General features: G+C 46.6%; 1 protein-coding gene across 2 annotated transcripts in view; it reads left to right on the top strand.

Annotated features, from left to right (window-relative positions):
- Positions 1 to 18762, top strand: part of Trappc9 (trafficking protein particle complex subunit 9) — a 510720-nt gene that overhangs the window by 145420 nt on the left and 346538 nt on the right. For both annotated transcript variants that reach the window (XM_076835401.2, XM_076835399.2), the window contains exon 17: positions 11795 to 11919. In XM_076835401.2, the coding sequence (XP_076691516.1) occupies positions 11795 to 11919 (125 nt within the window). The remainder of the gene's footprint in view (positions 1 to 11794; positions 11920 to 18762) is intronic.

The following is an 18762-nucleotide window of genomic DNA, read 5'->3' as shown; positions in this document are numbered from 1 at the left end:
CCCAGGTCCTCTTGACCTCATTCCGGCTCTGTCTCTGAAGATTTTTGTTTGCCATCTAGGTTCTGAACCCCTGCCCCTCAGGGGACGGGGCGGGGGGGGGGGGGGGACGCTGGTGGCTTTCCCTCCCTGCTGGGTTTCCATTTTACCCTCCCACTTCCTGGTGCTTTGCTCCTGCCGCCCCAGCCAGTGCCAGGAGTGGCGCTCTGAGGGCCTCCCTCTGCTGCCCACGAGCTCCTTGCCGAGAGCCTATGTGGGCGCAGGTTGCCTTCCGCCCCGGGTCTTCACCTGGTCTTCACGCTCTGGCAGCCATTCTGGGCTCCAGTGGTAAGCCACTGAGCCACCCCACAGAGGTGGAGCCAGGCTTGCCCCTGCAGACGTCCCTCTTGAAGTTCAGGCTAGTTTTCCTGTGCCCTCTTCCCCCGAGCCGTCGGGGAAAGTGGATCTCTAGTTCATCCTGTCTGTTGTTATCACGAGGGTGGGACCAGTGCTTCTGTCCACGCTCTCAACCTCAAGCTGAAATCGAAGCCGACATCTTACATTTTAGTCCGGACCTGCCGTCGTTTTCGCACCGAGTGGGCTGCTGGCCACATCAGTTGCGGGTGTGTTGTGATCAGGGGTATCTGCTTGCTCTGGAGGAGAAGCCAGTGGGCACGGGACGGCCTGCCTGCCGTCGTGTTCAGCCCGGGCCACCTCCCAGCCTTCTGACTCAGACAGTGATTTCACAGCACGCAGCTCAGCTGAGGGAAAGGTCAGCCTGCTCCTGCCACCCTGTCCTGCCACCCTGCTGCTCTTGAGGCACATCTCTGAGCACTGGCCTTGCATAGATACAGAGCCTCAAGGCACCCCAAGCTGGATTCCTGCCCAAGACTCCTGTTAGTGACCTGTGAGGTGCACTTATCCCCTACGCACCATTTGCCCTTCAGCTGGGAAGGATGACTCAGCCTTTTTTGAAAAAAAATTTATTTTTTTAGTTGTAGTTGTACACAATACCTTTATTTTATTTATTTTTATGTAGTGCTGAGGATCAAACCCAGGGCCTCACACGTGCTAGGTGAACGCTCAGCTGCTGAGCCACAACAACCCCCTCCCCTTGACTCAGCCTTTTGATTTAAATTTGAGTTGCAGAATAACCTCCTACTCATCAGGGTGGCATGGAGATCCGGGTGTTTGTCATTCATCAGCAACGGGCGGCCAGGGCGGAAGTCCTTTGGCCATTGATCTTGCTGTTCTTACTGTAGCCTTTTTCAATGGTGCTCCTCATGAGGTGATTAGGGAGGTGTTGGGGAGCAAGGATTTGAGAGCCTTGAATCCAGAGAGGAGGGGGTGAAGGCTGGCCACCTATGCAGGTCGGCTCCCCGATGGCTAGGCTCAGATTACACCGAGGTGGGCCCTTCTGCTTTCTGGGCACCCCCGCCCTTCTCCCTGTACCTGCTGCCTCTGCTCTCACTGTAGCCACTGCTGCAGCTCAGCTTCCTGGGGCCATTGTCTGACTACCTCCAGCTGCTGCCTTTACTTCTGCCACTATCTTCAGTACGGTGGCCACGGTCGTATTTCTTTTTTTAAAAGATTTTATTTTTCAGTTGTAGATGGACATAATACCTTTTATTTTATTTATTTACTTTATCTTTATGTGGTGCTGAGGATGAACCCAGTGCCTGGCACATGCTAGGCCAGCGCTCTGCCTACCACTGAGCACCCCCAGCCTCTCCTGAGGTGGAATCTGATTCGGCCCCTCTTTCTAGCCCTTGCCATGGGTCTCCACTGCTCTCAGGACAGAGTCTCTCATGTGGCTCACATGGTCTCTCTCCCGACCATTTGGCCTCGTTGTCCCGCCCTTCCCTCATTTTGTATATCTTCCAGAAGAACTGAATCAATGCTTTACCACACCCTCTCCTTTACTGCGGGTGTAGACTGTAGGCACTCTTACCTTTCTGGATACTGGGATCAGCTAGAGTCTTCACAATGCTTGCCTGGCTCCCAGCATAGACATTGTGATTTAATTTGCTTTCAGTATCCCAAAGGATTCTTTTTTTTTTTTTTTAAAGAGAGAGTGAGAGAGGGAGAGAGAGAGAGAAAGAATTTTAATATTTATTTTTTAGTTATCGGCAGACACAACATCTTTGTTTGTATGTGGTGCTGAGGATCGAACCCGGGCCGCACGCATGCCAGGCGAGCGCGCTACCGCTCGAGCCACATCCCCAGCCCTCCCAAAGGATTCTGACGCACAGTACAGTTTGGGAACCCCTGGTGGAGACTGTCTTCCTCTTACTCATTCTCACATCCTGGACTTCTGCCAGCAGGGCCAGGGGCCATTTAGTCCGCATTCCCTGTGATGATGAGCTCTGAAGTCTGGTAGGGCAAGTCTCCTGACTAGGTGATTGAGTGGTATCTTCTGGATATTCTTTGCTCTTTGATTTTCCTTAAGAGTTTTAGAATCAGTTTGTCAAAGTAGTCTATTAGAGTATTATTTTGGACTGCATGGAATCAATGGTTGAGTTTTTGGGAAAAATGACATTTTCATGATACACGGTCTTCCTATCTATGAATATTGTATGTCCCTTATTTGTCTTTCAGTATTTTCTATTGTCTCTATAAAGGTTTTATAGTACTTTACCAGGTTTATTTCTAGATATTTTAGTTATATTATAAACATTTTTTACAATATTTACAGCTAAGTGGTGTTCAAAGTGGTTCTTCTCCTCCTCCTCCTCCTCCTTCTCTCTCCTCCCCAACCATGTGTGTGAGCTGTCCTCCCTCAGCTTGTCACCACTGCCCAGTGCTGCCAGTCTCCCCAGGTGCTGCGCTCCTGGTCCATGCATCTGATAGGCAAGTGCCCTACCACTAAGCTGTACCCTAGCCTACATCCTGAAGTTTTAAGTTTAGTAATTATTTGTGTTCTCTTCCAATCTGGAAAAGGATTTAGAATAGTCTCCTCCCCTTTTGTGTGGGTTTTAGAAAGCAGGCTAGTTCTGCAAATTCAGCAGTCTTGTTCCCTGCGCTCTGCTGCTCTTGGAATTGTGCTTGAGGAGCACAGTGAGTCACTGGTCCCCAAGTCCAGTATCCTGCCTATGCAGTGCCCTCCCATGGAGCTCCCTTGACTGCAGGAATGACCATTAAGTGCTGTACAGAATGTGACTGGCTACATGTGACCTTGGCACTTGAGATGTGGATGGTGCTTCTAATACACTGACCAATAATTTTATGTGATTTTAATTACTCTAAGTTTTAATGCATTTCTCTGGTGGCTCCTGTGTCAATTACATCACACAAGGCTTATGGGAGAGAGAAACAGCTGCCCAAGTGAGCCCCCAGTGCTGGCTGTGAGGCATGCGACGCTGGGCTGAGCACAGGGCCAAGCTGAAGGTGGGGTGAGCAGTAGAGGAGGGCAGGACTCAACAGGGTTCCTTTATTTATTGACTTCTGAGTAGTGCTTTCTGTACATACATGAAAGTGAAATTCCCTTTAGTACATTTATATATGCATATGACACGATCTTGTTAAATTTAGTACTTCTTTTCTTTTTTCTTTCTTTTTTTTTTGTAGTTGTAGATAGATAGAATGCCTTTATTTTATTTTATTTTATTTTATTTTTATGTTGTGGTGAGGATCGAACCTAGTGCCTCCTGCAGGCTAGGCAAGCACTTTGCCACTGAACTCCAGCCCCAGCCTAGAACTTATTTTCTTCTGCTTCCCTTCCTTCTCCTTCCTTATAGGTCTCCTACTCCACTGATCTTCCTTTTATCTTTGTGATATCCAGACACCCCCACCCCGCCTTCTTTTGCTTGAGCTTCTACATATGAGAGAAAACTTTCGATGCTTTATTTTGGGGGCCTCTCTTATTTCACTAAGCATGATGTTCTCTTGAACTATATACTTTCTCTGCTGCCACACATTTATTGGCAAATAACATTGTTTTCTTCTTCTTTCTGGCGGAGGAGAACTCCATTGTGTAGATACACCACATTTTCTTGACCCGTTCATCTGTAGAAGGGCATCTGGGCTGTGAGTTGGCTACTGTGAATTGTGCTGCCATAAACATTGAAGTGATTGCATCCCTGTAGTAAGCTGATTTTAGATCTTTAAGATAAACCAAAGACTGGGACAGCTGGATCCCCTGGTGGTTCCATTCCTAGTCTTTTGAGGAATCTCCTTACCGCTTTCAAGAGGGATTGCACTAATTTTCAGTCCCACTGGTAATGTATAAGTGCACCTTTTTTCCCACATCCTCTTGGCTGATTGCTTAATGAAGAAGTAATGACTTTCCTTTCTTAGGGATAGCAGTGCTCAGTACTGCTGTGCAGAGAACATTTAGCCTGTCCTTTGAATTTCTGGTTTCTAAAAGGAGAGCAACCAAGTGTCACTGTTAGGCCTGACACCACTGTGCCCCTTTATTATCATATGAAAGAAGCACTGGACTTTAATCTCAAACTGACAGTGCTCTGGTTTTGTTTCCCTGATTTTTATCCCCAAATAACATATGCTAATTGAGCTATTTCTGTGGCTTCCTTTGGAGAGTTGATGCAGTTAGTCCTATGAGCCATCTTGAATTAATTTTGTGGAATCGATGCTCATTTGTTTGTGTTTCTCTTCCAGTAAGAATGGAGTGACACATATAAACAAGATAGAGAGAAAGGAGACCCAGAGGGGAGCAGGGTTGGTGCTGCTGAGATCCTTGTGAGGAAGATGGAGGAGGGTGTGGGCAGTCAGGGAAGGGCAGGGGAGGAGGTCGGGGCAGGGCTGGAACAAAGGGGCATGGAAAGGACCTTCTGAGGAGGTCAGCTTCCTGCTTGACCAGAGTGCTCATGGAGGGCTGGGTTTGTAGTTCAGTGGTAGAGCACTTACCTAGCATGTGGGGCACTGGGTTCAACCCACATTAAAATAATAAACAAGTAAGTTAATACATAAAATAAAGGTAGTTAAAATAAAGTGCTAAAGGACATAAGCAGGGGACCTAGTCAGACAGACACTTTTGTACTCATGTTCCTCTCTGGGGGACCCAATAGATAAACTAACACAGATTTGTGGACAGAGAGGGCACTAATCAATACAGTGAGGAGCGTGTGGACAGGGAGGAGATAAGGAAAGGAAGAAATTGCAGAGACCATAAAAGAACAGGCCCAAACTCTCCCACCAGACTCCCAGCCCTGGGGCCTTCTCTTCTGAGAAGTCTGTTTCTGTGTCTCTGTCTCTTTGCAGTAAGTCTACTTCTTGCTTGCCATTTCTGTTCCTCTTCTTCAGTTCTTTGCTGAATGGAGACAGTGAAGGCAGCACTCCTAGACAGTAACACATTGCTGTCTGTACTTAGTGGCATCTGTCGCATCCCAAGACCAGAGGGGCAGGGTTGGTGAAACCGGGCCCCTCATCCTACGCCTAGGTCTCCCTCCAGCAGGTTGCTTGGGCATATCTGGGATTGGAACTCAGGCCTCTTGCCTTTTGACCCTCCAGGACCTCAGGCAGTGATTGACTGCATGCCTTTGCATAAGCAGGGAGAGGCCTGGCTAGGGATGTCAGTGCTGTGGATGACTGGTGGCTTTCAGCTGGAGACAAAAGGATGAAAGCAATCCAGTCTACCTTGGGTGTCGGCCTGTTCTCCTTCCTGTAAGTTCTTGGTTAAGAAGTCATCTTCCTCCTGACCAGTCAGTTCTAGTGTCAAGGAGCTCATTACTTGCCAAAGCAATCCATTCAGATTCCACAAATACAAGATTTATATTAGTGGTTTCTTAAAAAAGAATCCTTGGATTGGAAGCCTAGAAATGACCCACCTTTCTCTCTTTACCAGAAAGATGGTCGCAGTTGGTTCCTGGTCATTCATTCGCAAAATCATCCATTCCTCTCTTTTTCATTAGGTGCTTTTCTATCAATGTGTACAGTTCCATGCTGTCACATTGTATGACTTCAGGGAGAGTCTGGCATCACCATCCTTGTGAATGATGGCCCAGGAGGTGTGCCTGGTCACCTTTGTGTCAGGAGACACTTGTCATCACATGGCAACTAGCAGATTACATTAGGTTATTCATTTACTGGTCAAATCCTGTTTTCCTTATTTGCTGTGTGCTAGGTGCTTTGAGAGACTGCTCGGGTGCCAGCTTTAAGTGCAGAATTCCTGCCCCCAACACACACAGTTTAGTAAAAATATCAGAAAAGGGCATCTTTTGTAAGTGCCTGGGTCAGTCTGAGCTGCCCTTCTTGGTCAGGTGGACCCCGAGACCACCACTTCCCTGAAGGTTTCTGCAGAAGAGAAAGCCGTGCTTTTGTTGGGCCTGTGCCACAGCTGTCCTCTCTGGCTGAGTCCAGCTGAGTGCTCGCGCAGTCCTCAGTCCTCGTTGAGTCAGGTTTTGTCTTGATCATCTGAGAAGGGGAGGAATTCCCAGTACTGTTCTTCTGCTGACAGGCTATTGAGTGGTTTGAATGTGCTTTTTGGTTGGTTTCCTGTAGGGCCGGTTACTCAGATGGTCACTGTCCAACACAACTGCCATCTTAATTGGAAACTGGCTCTTGGAGCGCATCTTACCCTGTGTCTATTTTGAGAGGGCCTGGCTGCAGAATGAGTTTTCTTATTTTCCCTTGGAGGGGGCAGGCTGGACTCCCTGTGAGATCACCATGTGGAGGTGGACATCCATGCATGTGGCCACGTGGAATCTTACCTTCACATTCTCTCTGTTATTGGGGACACCAGATAGAGGTCTGCTCTCAGGTTTTAGGGCTACACCTTTACAAAACTTTTCCTGCTTATGTGATGTTGCCTTGTACTTTGCAGATGTTGGGAACGTGTTGAATTGGCTCAAGCTCATGTGTACATGCCTTTTTCTGTGTTTATCTTTTCTGTTTACATGTCTGACCTTCCTTCTGAAACTATTTATTATGTTCTTGAAGTCTTTCATCTTGAAGAACCAGAGCTTCTTGGTGAAGGTGTTTGGTGTTGAGTTCTCTCAGTGCTGTCTGAAGCGTCTCTAGGACTCCATCCCTCTTACACAGTAGTCCTACTGTGCACAGGAGTCTCGCTTTAGCAGTTCAATTTTCTTAAATACCTGGAAGATGAATTTGTGCCTTCTCATGACTTCCATTGGGAAATTAGCTCTTGGTCTGATGAAGTTCATTTGGATATTTCCCCTTTCCCCACTCCTCCAGACCCCTGAGATGTGTTTGTATCCTAAGGAACTCAAACTGTCCTTTAACTTTCAAAATGTCTTCATTGAGTGGAATTCACTCCCATAAGCTGAGTGGTTTGTGTGTGTGTGTGTGTGTGTGTGTGTGTGTGTGTGTGTATTCAAGAGATGTGCAGGCATCACTGTGATCTGAGTTTAGAACAAGATGGGAACCCCAAAATATTGCATCTCTTCAGGTGGTTGGCCTCCATGCCCAGCAGTGGGGCAGAGGATGCCATGTTTGATCCCATCACAGCATGTGCCCAACACAAGGAGGGAGTCTCTGGGTGAGGCTGCCCCTAGGGGGTGGGAACTGTCCATTAAGGGCCACTGTTTCTATAGACATTATTTTTTCTTCCTTAAGCATATTCCAGAGTTTCCAGAGAATGAGTGAACATGCTGCTTTCTCTGTGGAAGTTCAGGATGAGTGTAGGCTAATTTTCCTAGCCAACTGCTTCTTTTGCTTTGGTTCTCTTGAGAATATTTTATGATAGCCAGATGGCCTTTTTTGGGCACCCATGGATTTCATGAATAAATGAGAAAGCATCTTTGAAGTACATTCTACCTGCAACAGAATACTCTGACAGACTCCCACTGAGAGATTGTTGCCTCCTTTTGCCTTTGTAAATGTATTTTATTCTCATTTATTTAGGTACCTGTCACAAAAGAGAAAAAGGTATACTCGTGCTTATTCATTAGTGACTCTTGAGGAAGTGTGCAAAAATGGACGCGGTCCCCAGGTAGATGGTTGCCAAGCCATAGCGGGGACCTGAGCAGGCTTGGTGGGGTGCTTACTGTACAGTCCTGACCCCATGATGTACTGAGGAGCAACCTGGACTGGAGCTCTTCAGGTGCTCAGTGCTGGGGTGGCTGTGCTCTGTCATAGCAGAGCCGACGGTCATGAGTTCTGGTTTTGGCCGTGCCTCAGAGGGACTGTAGTATTGAGCAGGTGCCTCATCTTTTCGGAGCCTCCACTTTCCCTTCTATGGCGTTGTTAAGAGGCTGTGTGTCTTGCAGGGAGTGAGGAGTGAGAGGCCGGGCACCTAGTGCCCCATGCTGCCAAGCTAAGGGCATTCGAGTCACCAAGTAAGTAGAGGAACTGGAGAGGATTTCCAGAGGCTGAGGAGTCCCCCAGCAGCCATCTGCACACTGGACACGGGCAGCAGGAGTGTGACTCAGCCCAAGTTCAAAGACCTCAGGACCCTGGAAGCTGATGGGGTCACTCCAATCCAGAACTAAAGGCCTGTGAACACAGAGGGCCACTGGCTCAAGTCCTGGAGTCCCAAGTCCAGAGAGCCCACGGTTCTGAACTCCAAGGGCAAGAGGAAGAGTGCCCCAGCTTTGAGAGAGCGTGAAATCGCCTTTTCCCTGCTTTGTTTGTTCTACCCAGGCCCCAGGCTGATTGGATGGTAGCCGCCCACGCCAGGTCACATTCATGCCAATCTCCAGACACCCCCAGGCACCCCCAGAAGTGAGGGCTTGCCAGTTTTGAGTTTTCCTTAGTCTCCTTGAGTTGACCCAACATTAGCTGTCCCCGTGGTCACCCCTTCCAGTGTGGCTGCTTTTATTGTGACCCTGTATTTTCTTTTCACTGCGTGTTCCTGCTTTCAGCTGTCATTCTTCTCCCTTGTCATCATGGCTGTGACATGGCTGAATTCAAGAGAAAACTATGAATTCAGCATTCAAAATGGTATTTCTGAATTGCCAAGAGGTGCTGGTTGATAGGAAAATGGAGCACCATAGTGGTAGCTCTGAAACTCTAAAGTCTCACTTTATTCTCGCTGCTCCACGGGGCTCATACCGTCCACACGCACCCGCCGTTCTGATAAGCCCACAAACGCTTTGGTCCTTCCGCAGGTGCCTTCATCTGCTTTACCTTTCTTGGACCTGTTTTCCCATTAGTTGGCAGCCCAACCTCTTCTCTATGCTGTTTGTGACATCCCAGGTTGGCAGAAAAAGTGGCCGAATGATGGAGTGTCAGCCCTGCCCCGGCTGGAGGGGCTCTGCCCTGGATTCCCAGCGAGTTGTTTCCTGTCACACATCCTTCTAACTGATCACTCACCCTCCTTCTGCTGCCCTGTCCTACTCCACATGGCTCTCCTGTGGGCTGAAGGCTCATGCTGGCTTCTGCCCGCACCTGAGCAGGACCCTGCCCAGTTCACAGTTCACTCGCTCCTCATCCTTCCATCTCCATTTGGATCAGAGAGCAGAATTCTGGTGTATGAGAAGGACAGAATGGTTTCTTAGTGCTTTTCTGAGCTTGAAGACAGATATTTGAGTTTCTTTGAGATTTCAAGGTCTGTGCCCAAATGGAAGCAATTTTCTGATGTAAATCTAACTTTTTTGCAAAATGCCCACATGTTCCAGACCTTTCCAGCTGCCGGGCACTGCAGATCTGTATTTCCAAAGGTGCTTTTGCGGTGCTGATGGAGTCCCTAGAGGTGGCTCCCTATGCTCAGCCTGCCTGTGTGTGGAGCAGAGAGCAGCAGGGCCTGGCTCTCAGCACGGAGAGGTGCTGGAATGCAGGGGAAGGAGGACCTGCTTCAGTTAGGGCAGCTAGAGAGACTCTGAGGAAGAGCTGCATCTGGATTGAGATGGAGATTCAGGGACATCTGGGTGAGCAAGGATGGTTGCCACAAAAGTGACAAAACATGGGGCAGGACAGGGAGTGACAAGGAACGCATTTGGGCACAGGAATTGTTAACTCCTGTTGCAGGGGCTGAGGGCTTTCAGAGCTGGCTGCACACTGTGGGAGCTGCCTTGTCTCTGGTCTGCTCTTCACTTAGTGTGCTGTTCTTGGAATCCCAGCGTGACTTCTGCATTCTTCATTTTCCATCCTTCATCTCCATGAATGACAGTTTTTGTTTGTTTGTTTGTTTTAATTCACGATTGCCCCGTGAATATGTCAGAACCTGAGCTCAGACTCTCAGGCTCTTGGTCAATCTCCTGGAATTTGCAGATACCTGTAGAGGGAAGTCCCTGCCAAGGTCCTGTCTTGGTCTTTCTCCTCTTGTGCTAGATCTTTAGCCCTGAGATTCTCCACTGCCTCGTGAGTGCTTTACTGCTTGAACGGATTTCAGGATAACTTTGCCTGTGTTTTCCAGTTGGTCTCTGTGCCCAGTGGATCCGAATTGCCTGAACTGTTGGTTTCAGGAGTAGAATCTCCTGAAGTGTGAGCTGCCGTGGGACATCAAATGGGCCACAGTTGCTCACATTTGATGCTTGAATAAAGGCCTGCATGGCAGCTACATTTTCTTTGAACTTTCTCACGTGCTCACTCAGTCTTCCCGGTCATCTTCTATGGGCACTTCTGGAGGGAACAGATCAATTTGTAATTTTCTTTATAGATGCTCAATGTTTGATTTCTGCATTCTATTTTGAATATAAGGTCTAATAAACCTTTCAAATAGACTGTTTTTAATTTGTTAAATGTAATCTAGCTTTAGAAGATTTGAAGGCTCTAAACAGAGAGTTATTTAATTTTCCTTACTTCAGATGAACATTGTTTGACATCCTGAAAATTGAATTACTTACAGGAATATATATTAGCAAATGATGTTTAAGAGAAGTTGTTTTTTTTTTTTTTTTTTTTTTTTTAAATCACGAGCCATTTCTGTTGTGCTTGGTTAGTTATAAGTTTTTCAAATACATTTTAGGTATAAGGTCTTGGGTCTAAGTGATTGGGAATTTGGAAATATCTGTTTTATATGAATTAAATGTAAATGCCCTTCATCTTATAGAAACTTTACTTTCTTTTTTAAAAAAAAAATTTTTTTTAGTTGTAGTTGGTCACAATACCTTTATTTATTTTTATGTGGTGCTGAGGATTGAACCCAGCATCTTCATGTGTTGGCAAGCGCTCTACCACTCAGCCACCACCCCAGCCCCAAGAAAGTTTACTTTCTTAATAGGAAGTTACTTAGGTGTTTGTTTAAGACAAGTAACATTTAAAAATTGTCATCTTACCATCTCTTTCTACCATATGCTCTTTGATCTCTGCGGTTTGCCTGCTTCTTAAGTCAGAATTAGTGTTAATGTTCAACTCCTGCACAGGCTGCCTTGGGCTGTCTGACCTTGGAGCCTTGCTGGGCTACAAGTCTAGCATGCTTGGCGCACTCACAGGTATCCTTGCCAGCTGGTTATTGTTAGGGAGCTCTGGCTACTTGAAAGTAATGTATTAGAAAATAATCTCTTTATGTTATTTTTTAAAATATTTTTTTAGTAGTAGATGGACACAGTGCTTTTATTTAATTTTAAAATTTTTTATGTGGTGCTGAGGATCGAACCCAGTGCTTCACATTTGCTAGGCAAGCGTTCTACCGCAGAGCTACAACCCCAGTCCATCTCCTTATAGTCTTGAAAATAATAAAACTATAATTAAAATCTCACCAATTCAGCTGGGCTCCTCTCTTCAGTAGTTGGAATGAGAAGGCCTTGTCATGGCCTTGGAGACCTGTGCAGTCTGTGGCATTTTCTCCTGAGTGAGTGGGCACTTTGTAGAATAGTAAGGACAGAAATCAGAGTGCTCTTCCTGTTTTTAGCATTTTTGAAGAAACAAAAACCAAAAAAACCCCTACATTAAAAAACAAAAGCCAAAAACAGAAGCTTGAGCTCAGGTCTGACTTGTGACGTTTGTTCTTGTTTCCTAGATGGAAGCAGTGTGAGCGGCTTCCCCCTGTCCAGTCCTTTCCGACAAGTCGTCCGTCCCCGAATGGAGAGCAGGCCCTCCAACGCCCCCGAGGGCAGCAAGACCGGGGACCTCAGCCATCTGAAGGTGAGTCTGCCCAGGACAGGCTGCCAGCCTGCCTGGTGCCTGCAAAGCCTTCCCAAGGTAGCCTGGGTGTGCTGTTCCAAGAGGAAAGGCTGTGTGTGGCTGGAAGTGGTTTCTGTGTTTTCTATCATGTGGAATGCTTTGGAAAGTGGTCTGGAGGAAGCTTAGCACTTTTTTTTTTTTTTTTTTTTTTTTTTTTTTTGGTGCTGCAAAGCCTTGTTTCTATGTGAGGGGATTTTGGTGGAATGAAGGAGGACAGTGGTGAGTGGACCATTTCCTGCCTCACTGGTCAGCGTTGGAAAATGCATCATGGCGTGATCATTCTGCATGGGTGTTCATCCCACCTATGGTGGTGCCTTCCGGTTGTTGGTTTATAAGTACATGGGAACAGCTTGACTGTCCCTACAAAGTTGAGATGCTTGGGACTGGTAGGCCAGCCTGAGCAGAGACTGCAGGCTGTCAGGAAGGTATGAATGGGAGCCGTCGTCCCAGAGCCCACCCTGGAGAGCGAGAAGATGGGGAACTGCAGGATTTGGAGCTGCTGCTGCTGCTGGAGTTCGAATGAGAGTGTACTCCTGCCCAGCCTTTGGGGCTGCTGTTTACGGTCCTCATGCCAAAGTGTCAGGGCACGCTGACTGATGGGGCTGTTGGAGGAGCTTGACTGAGAGATGCTTGGATTAGTCACAAGGAACTGCACTGCAGGGCTACCCCAGCAGGGCAGCATGGGTGGGGGAGGTGTTGTCTGAAGCAAGGTCTTGGCAGGAGGGAACCGGCCAATGATGTTGGTGGAGGTAGAATTGGCACCTCCTGCATGAGGACCTGCAGTGAAGGCAGTTTGCTGCTCTGCATTGCTGGGCCTGTTTCTGGTCCTCACCCAGGGGCCTGGGCATGAGGACGAGATTCCCTCCAGCAGCAGGGAGCAGAATCACACAAGCAAGAAGCTGGTCTGCTGCTGGGGGAGGCTTCGGGGTGCTATGCCCAGTTCTCTACCTGCAGCCACGTAGTCCTCACCACCAACCTGCGAGGCAGGGGCCATGTCAGCATTCTGTATTTTAGAGGGACACGGTGGCTTGGGCATGATAGACAAGAATCAGCCCAGGAATTTAGTGGCATAGGTATGACAGGCACCTGGCTATCCAGTACATCCCTGTGCCATCCTCCAGTATGCTGCCATGCTCAGGGATGGCATGCCCTTGAGGCACTGAGGCCAGAGAGAAGTGCCATACAGGAGGCTCTCATGTTCCACTGGGAGATTTAGCACTTTTCAAGCAGCATTTGCAGGTTGCTTTCCTCATGATGACAAGTGTGCATTATTCAAGTAGAAATTACTGAGTAGCTCAGAGAGATTAACTAATATGCCCAAGGTCAAGCAGTTACTAAGTTGAAGTTAAAGCTCAGACCCAGGTGTGTCTGAATCCAAAGCTTGTGCTATTTCCACAATACCGTGCTGTCTCTTTACATATAATTTCCTAAGTTTCTAAACATTGTGGGATACAAAATCTCTATTGATTCAGACTATATTTATAGAGCGGTTGTGTATAGGCTTTTTGGCCTCTCTGCCCTCAGTTTCCATTCTGTGAAAAGCAGATGATACAGCTCCTCCCGGGCTATTGTAAGGAGTTAAGTGTCTGCTATTAGCCCTGGTAGATAAGAAAAGCTTACAAAATGGCAAATCCAATTCGCTTCCAAATTATTTCTAATCTGTCCCAGTGATAGTTATAGAGACAGGGGATTTCTTCCTGCAAAGTTTAAGCATAAAAGCTTCAAAGGAATCCTTTAATCTGCTCAACAATTTCAAAACTTAATAAGAAATTTAGAAGTAAGCGATGTGGAGAGAGCCTGCTGCCTGTGGAATTCTAATCTCACACTGATGTTTGAGGTGCTAGGCCAAAGGAATGTTCCTTGAGGTTCCATGACATGTTAGAACTTGTGCCTCTGTGATCAACATGTTCATCCGAGCCTCTGTAGCATTTCATCCAGTTTGTTCCTTCCATGGATATCTAGTAAGCAACTGTTTCATGCCTATTCTGGATGCTGGGGCCATAAGAGTGAACAGGGTCCCAGAGCCACATTCTGGCAGAAGAAACTGACAGCGAAGATAAATATCAGACTGTGCTAATGCGAGATGGATAAGCAGAGAAGAAACAGGGGTGACTGCCACTTGCTGTTTCAGGGAAAGGGTCTCCAGATGCCTCAGCACTAACCCTCTGTGAGAGGAGGCAGCCCCTTTCCAGTCTGTGTGACCCTCTGCTGTCCTGAGGTCAGTGCATTATTTGAGTAACAGCATCACTGCCAAGTTGCCAGTTTTCCCCACTGTATTGTTAGTTTATTAAGGCTAAGGATGAAGCCTACCAGTCTCTGCATTGCCAGCCTATTGTGTGTGTGCATGTGCGGACACACACACACACACACACACACACACACACACATTTTCATAGGACTTTCAGAAAATGTTGAATGACTGAATAAGAAAGAAAATTGAAGCCTTCTGAAGACTTGCCCTTCTTTCCTAGTGAGAGTAGCAAGGGGTGAGTCATATGTTACAGCTCATCCTACGGTGCCAAGGGCAGAGCTGTAAAGGGTAGCCTCATTAGAATCTCCTGGCAGGCCAGGAAGCCAACTTGCCAGGCCATCCCCACAGCCTGTAGTCCTGCAGGTCCAGTGGGGCCTGGAGCTACATCTCCAGCAGGTCCCCAGGCGATGCTGATGCTGTGGGGTGGGGAGCTTTCCCCAAGGTCACTTCTCAAGAGAGCAAGCACTTGACTTTGATCTTCTGTGAGACTGGCCTGTAGTGTCCTTAAGAAGACTTCTGGGTCTTTCTGATATTCCTCACAGAGACAGGCACATGGTAAGCTCTCTCTAGGTGCCCCAGTGGCAGATTTGCAGTACCTCGATTCCTGAGAAGGAGTTTTCATAAACACCTGTGATACAATTAAAATTAAATCCAGGAGGGCTGGCGACGTAGCTCGGTGGTACAGAGCTTGCCTAGCATGGGCAAGGTCTTGGGTTCAATCCCTAGCACCCAAAACAAAACCAACAAAACAGAACAACAAAAAAAATCTAGGCATTAAAATACTTATTTAGGGGCAAGTCTAGAAATACCTGTGTGGGGAATCCATAAACCCGTCAGCCCTGCCCATCCAGGAATTTCCCCAGGCTAGGGGTAGTCAGCCCAGCGCTAGGATTCTCAGAAACCCTCACGTCTTTGGAGTGTGTGACCCTGTTGCTGAGAAGTACCTGGTGGTTCATTTTCGGGATCTCCAGGGATTCTGAGGCACCTTCTTAGCGCCAGGCAGGTCTTGGGATCTGTCATTACAAACCATTTTGTGCCTTTGCATTCAGCATGATTGATCTGCAGACAGTGGGGGAAGAACCAGACGGTAGGAGAAAATGCGTACTTTTATTGCATTCTTGCCAAATAGGAAAATTGAGTTAGATCTGCTATTCAGAATGACTGACAGAAAACAAATATGTTTGCTTTGAGTAAGGACATTTAGGTGACATTATTAGTTCCTACAAAATCCAAAGCAGTTTAGAGACTACATCAAACAAAATGATTCTATCTCTCGCTTCCAGAAATGTCACAATGGAAAAACCCCATGTTTGGCTTTAAGCAGACCTGGAATGACCCTTGCTTTTCCCTAGTGTTGCCACAGTGGATGAGTTACTTCAACGCATAAGTGAGCTGGAGGGGACCCTTGGTATACCCAGGGGACTTCCTACAGTGGGACAGGCCACACAGAACCCAGCATAGGAGCACGTCAGGCCTCCTGGAGCTAAGCAGACATAGGCCCTGTGTTCCCGCTCTGGTGTGCATGCTTCCTGGCACCTCAATGTCACATGATGGAGATGTTGGCCCACCAAAGCCCAGGCTTCACAAAAGCAGAAAATATTATCCTCTCATCTTTAACCATGCCTAGCAGAATGCCTGGCATATCCCAGATGTCCAGTAAGTGACTGTTACTACCAAAAGGTTGAAAGTTATCTTGCAAAGGAGGGGCCATCTACCCTCAGCTGACTGGTGGGAGGCACCTTGCAAAGAGCAGCGAGAGCCAACACCAGGGGGATGAGCTGCTTGTATGTGTTAAGAGGAATGGAGCCGAAGGGCGGCAATGACAGAAGAGGTCAGAGAGAAGGGGAGACCACAGTGAAGACTCCTGAGTGCAACTCAAAAGATCCAAGCCAGATAACATGGCTGAGGAGCCATCTTGAGCTGCAAGGGGCAGTGACCGTGGCCTTCCCTGAGCCCAAGTTTATTGGCTTTGTCAGCCCAAACTTGAATATCCTGGGTTTTTTTCCTTGCTTTGTCAAGGAATACACAAAACAGAATTACCTGATGTCCATCTCAGATTACATAAAAGCTTTCCTAGGATATGGAAAATCATTACTTTATAAATAACATCCCTGAAGAAAGATTGAAGACAAGAAATAGAAATAAGGAAGCAGATATGGGACTAGATGCATAAAAAGCATTAAATGCTGTAGAAAAGGCTTTGGTTAACTTTGAAAACAGTTTCATAACTTTACAAGATAATTATTTTATATTGTTAAGTTTTCTTTTTTTTTTTTAAACCAGGAATGAATGTTAGATTTTCCTCAGTTGCTTTGTGTGTTTTGAGATGAGCATATGGACTTTCTATCTTAGTTTGTTAACATGATGACTTTCAAGGATTAATTGCAGCATGTCAAACCAACCTTGCATTCTTGGGATAACCCTTCCTGGTCATGATGTAGCATCCAGCCTCAAAGCATATGCAACGCTTAGGAATGAATCTGACAGAAGGTGTGAAGGATCTGAGATAGTCAGCAGGGAAGACGATCAGGGTCTGAAAGAAGACAGGAGGCTGTTTGTGGGGAGAAGAGTGGGTGTACTTCACTGGTCTCTGGATAATATAGGACTATTTTGGGGAGAGGACCAGCACTAAGAGTGGAATGCCAAGACTGAATGCAAGATGTGGAAGGTGGTGACTCTGGCACCTCTGAGGAGAATGTGGGGAGAGTGAACAGGAGTCTTGAGTTCTTCCTGCATTGCCCAGCCCTGCCCCAGCTGCGCGTCAGGCTGGCAGTTAAACAGACTTGAACAGGGCCCCTGGACTGGGGCTCTTTTTTACTCTCATTATTTATTTTCATTCTCTTTGATTCTTAAAATAGTTCATGTAGTGCATTCATGAATTAAAGTCTCTTATTTGCAAACAGCCCATGAAGTGGCAGTCTTCTGAGAATTTCTGCTTAAGTTCTTAATCTTATGGTTCACTCTGTATCAGAACATTTAAACAATATGAATTCTGTATTAATGAGATTTCACAACAGTCTCTTTATGACTGATGTTTTTAGTGAGGTATGTTTTTGATCTTTGTGATATTGTAGTTTTGGGTTCCTAAAACTAAAATAAATGAACACATTTACTATAGCCTTTAGGACATGGTCCTGTGTATCGTGCAGTTTGAACTGCTTCCCTTTGATACCTTGTGGGTTGTCAAATGAATTATCCGTGTTTTTGATACTCTCAGTGGCTTTTGAATACTAGTGATATTTTCTTTAACCTCTGATAACACCAAGAATTTTCAAAGTCGTGTAATTTTGACATTAGAGTTCTAATAATGGAGACTTCATTAGTTACTACTTAATACAATCACTTTACATCTAGGTTGGGGATTCCTATACAAACGTCGTCCTTTTTGATTTGCTTTTAAGCTGACATTTCTGTAGATGATTTCAGAATTCCTCAAAAAACTCTTTGTATCTGTTATTATTATTCAATCTTTTTTCCCTCAATGGAAACTTCTAGCATCTGGCTCAGATCCTCAGCGTCTGTGAAATCATTTTCTCTGGGACCATCTGTGAACTTCTTTTGATGAAATCCACTGGTGTTTTTCTCACTGCTCTCATTCCCTTTTATCTTTTCCCCAAACTTGAAGCACTGGACACTGTTCTCTTCTGGGTGCCCCTGTGGTCTCCTGCTTGGTGTACAATGAGGTCTCCAGGTGTTCTTTGTGGTTTTAGTCCTTGAAGCTTCCTCATGTTGTGCCTCACGTGACATCCTTTCTCCATCCCTGGCACCCACCCAGCTCACCAGCAGTTGCCAGCCCTTGGCTCCAGTCCCAGACTCAGCTTCCCACTGCCACAGTGATGTGACCCCCAGGCATGGGCACCTGGCAGGACCATGGTCGCCTTCTTGCTGAGCAGCCCTGTGAAGTTGGGAGGGCAAGGGCATTTCCCACAGACTGTGGGCAGACATGTTCCACTGCAGGAGTGGTGTTGACAGAGACTCATTCTGGAGTGCAGTTGAAGTGTGTAAAACAGTACTCTGAATGGGAGTGCATCTTGCTGGACCTCATAATGAGCATGCACACATGAATACCTGTGCGTGAGATTGTTTTTCTCCTAAATCAAAATTGAAAACTAACTATTGTTTTGTAACTTGCTGTTCAATTAGTGCTAGTCCATGTTCTGTTCCACTAATTTTTTATTGCCTATAATGTGCAAATAATATTAAATGGCCTCTTTGGCCCCCAAGCAGTATCAAGTATGGTCTAGCCCAGATGTAGTCTGGGCCTCTCCTTGCCTGCAGTTGCTATCGCTCAAGGTGGTTTTAAGCTGTTGCCATTCTTTTTTCCGGGGGGGTGGGTGGGGGTGGGCACTGACTTGTGGAAGAGATCAGGCCAGTTCTCCTGTGGGTTTTCTTTCCTTCTGGATTTGTCTTGTTGATTTGTTCCTCTGTCCCTTACACTGGAAGTTTTACGTTCAGGCTTTATGGAGTCAGATAAGATGTTTTCGCCTAGCATGCTGCACAGGTGAGGTTGGAACTTCAAGTTGTATTTCCTCAGAGATGCCTGGTGTCTGACT

Source organism: Callospermophilus lateralis, chromosome 16 (genome assembly GCF_048772815.1).
Source record: "Callospermophilus lateralis isolate mCalLat2 chromosome 16, mCalLat2.hap1, whole genome shotgun sequence".
NCBI lineage: Eukaryota > Metazoa > Chordata > Mammalia > Rodentia > Sciuridae > Callospermophilus > Callospermophilus lateralis.
The sequence above is the reverse complement of the archived record's forward strand: the minus strand, read 5'-3'. Positions and strand labels throughout refer to the sequence as shown.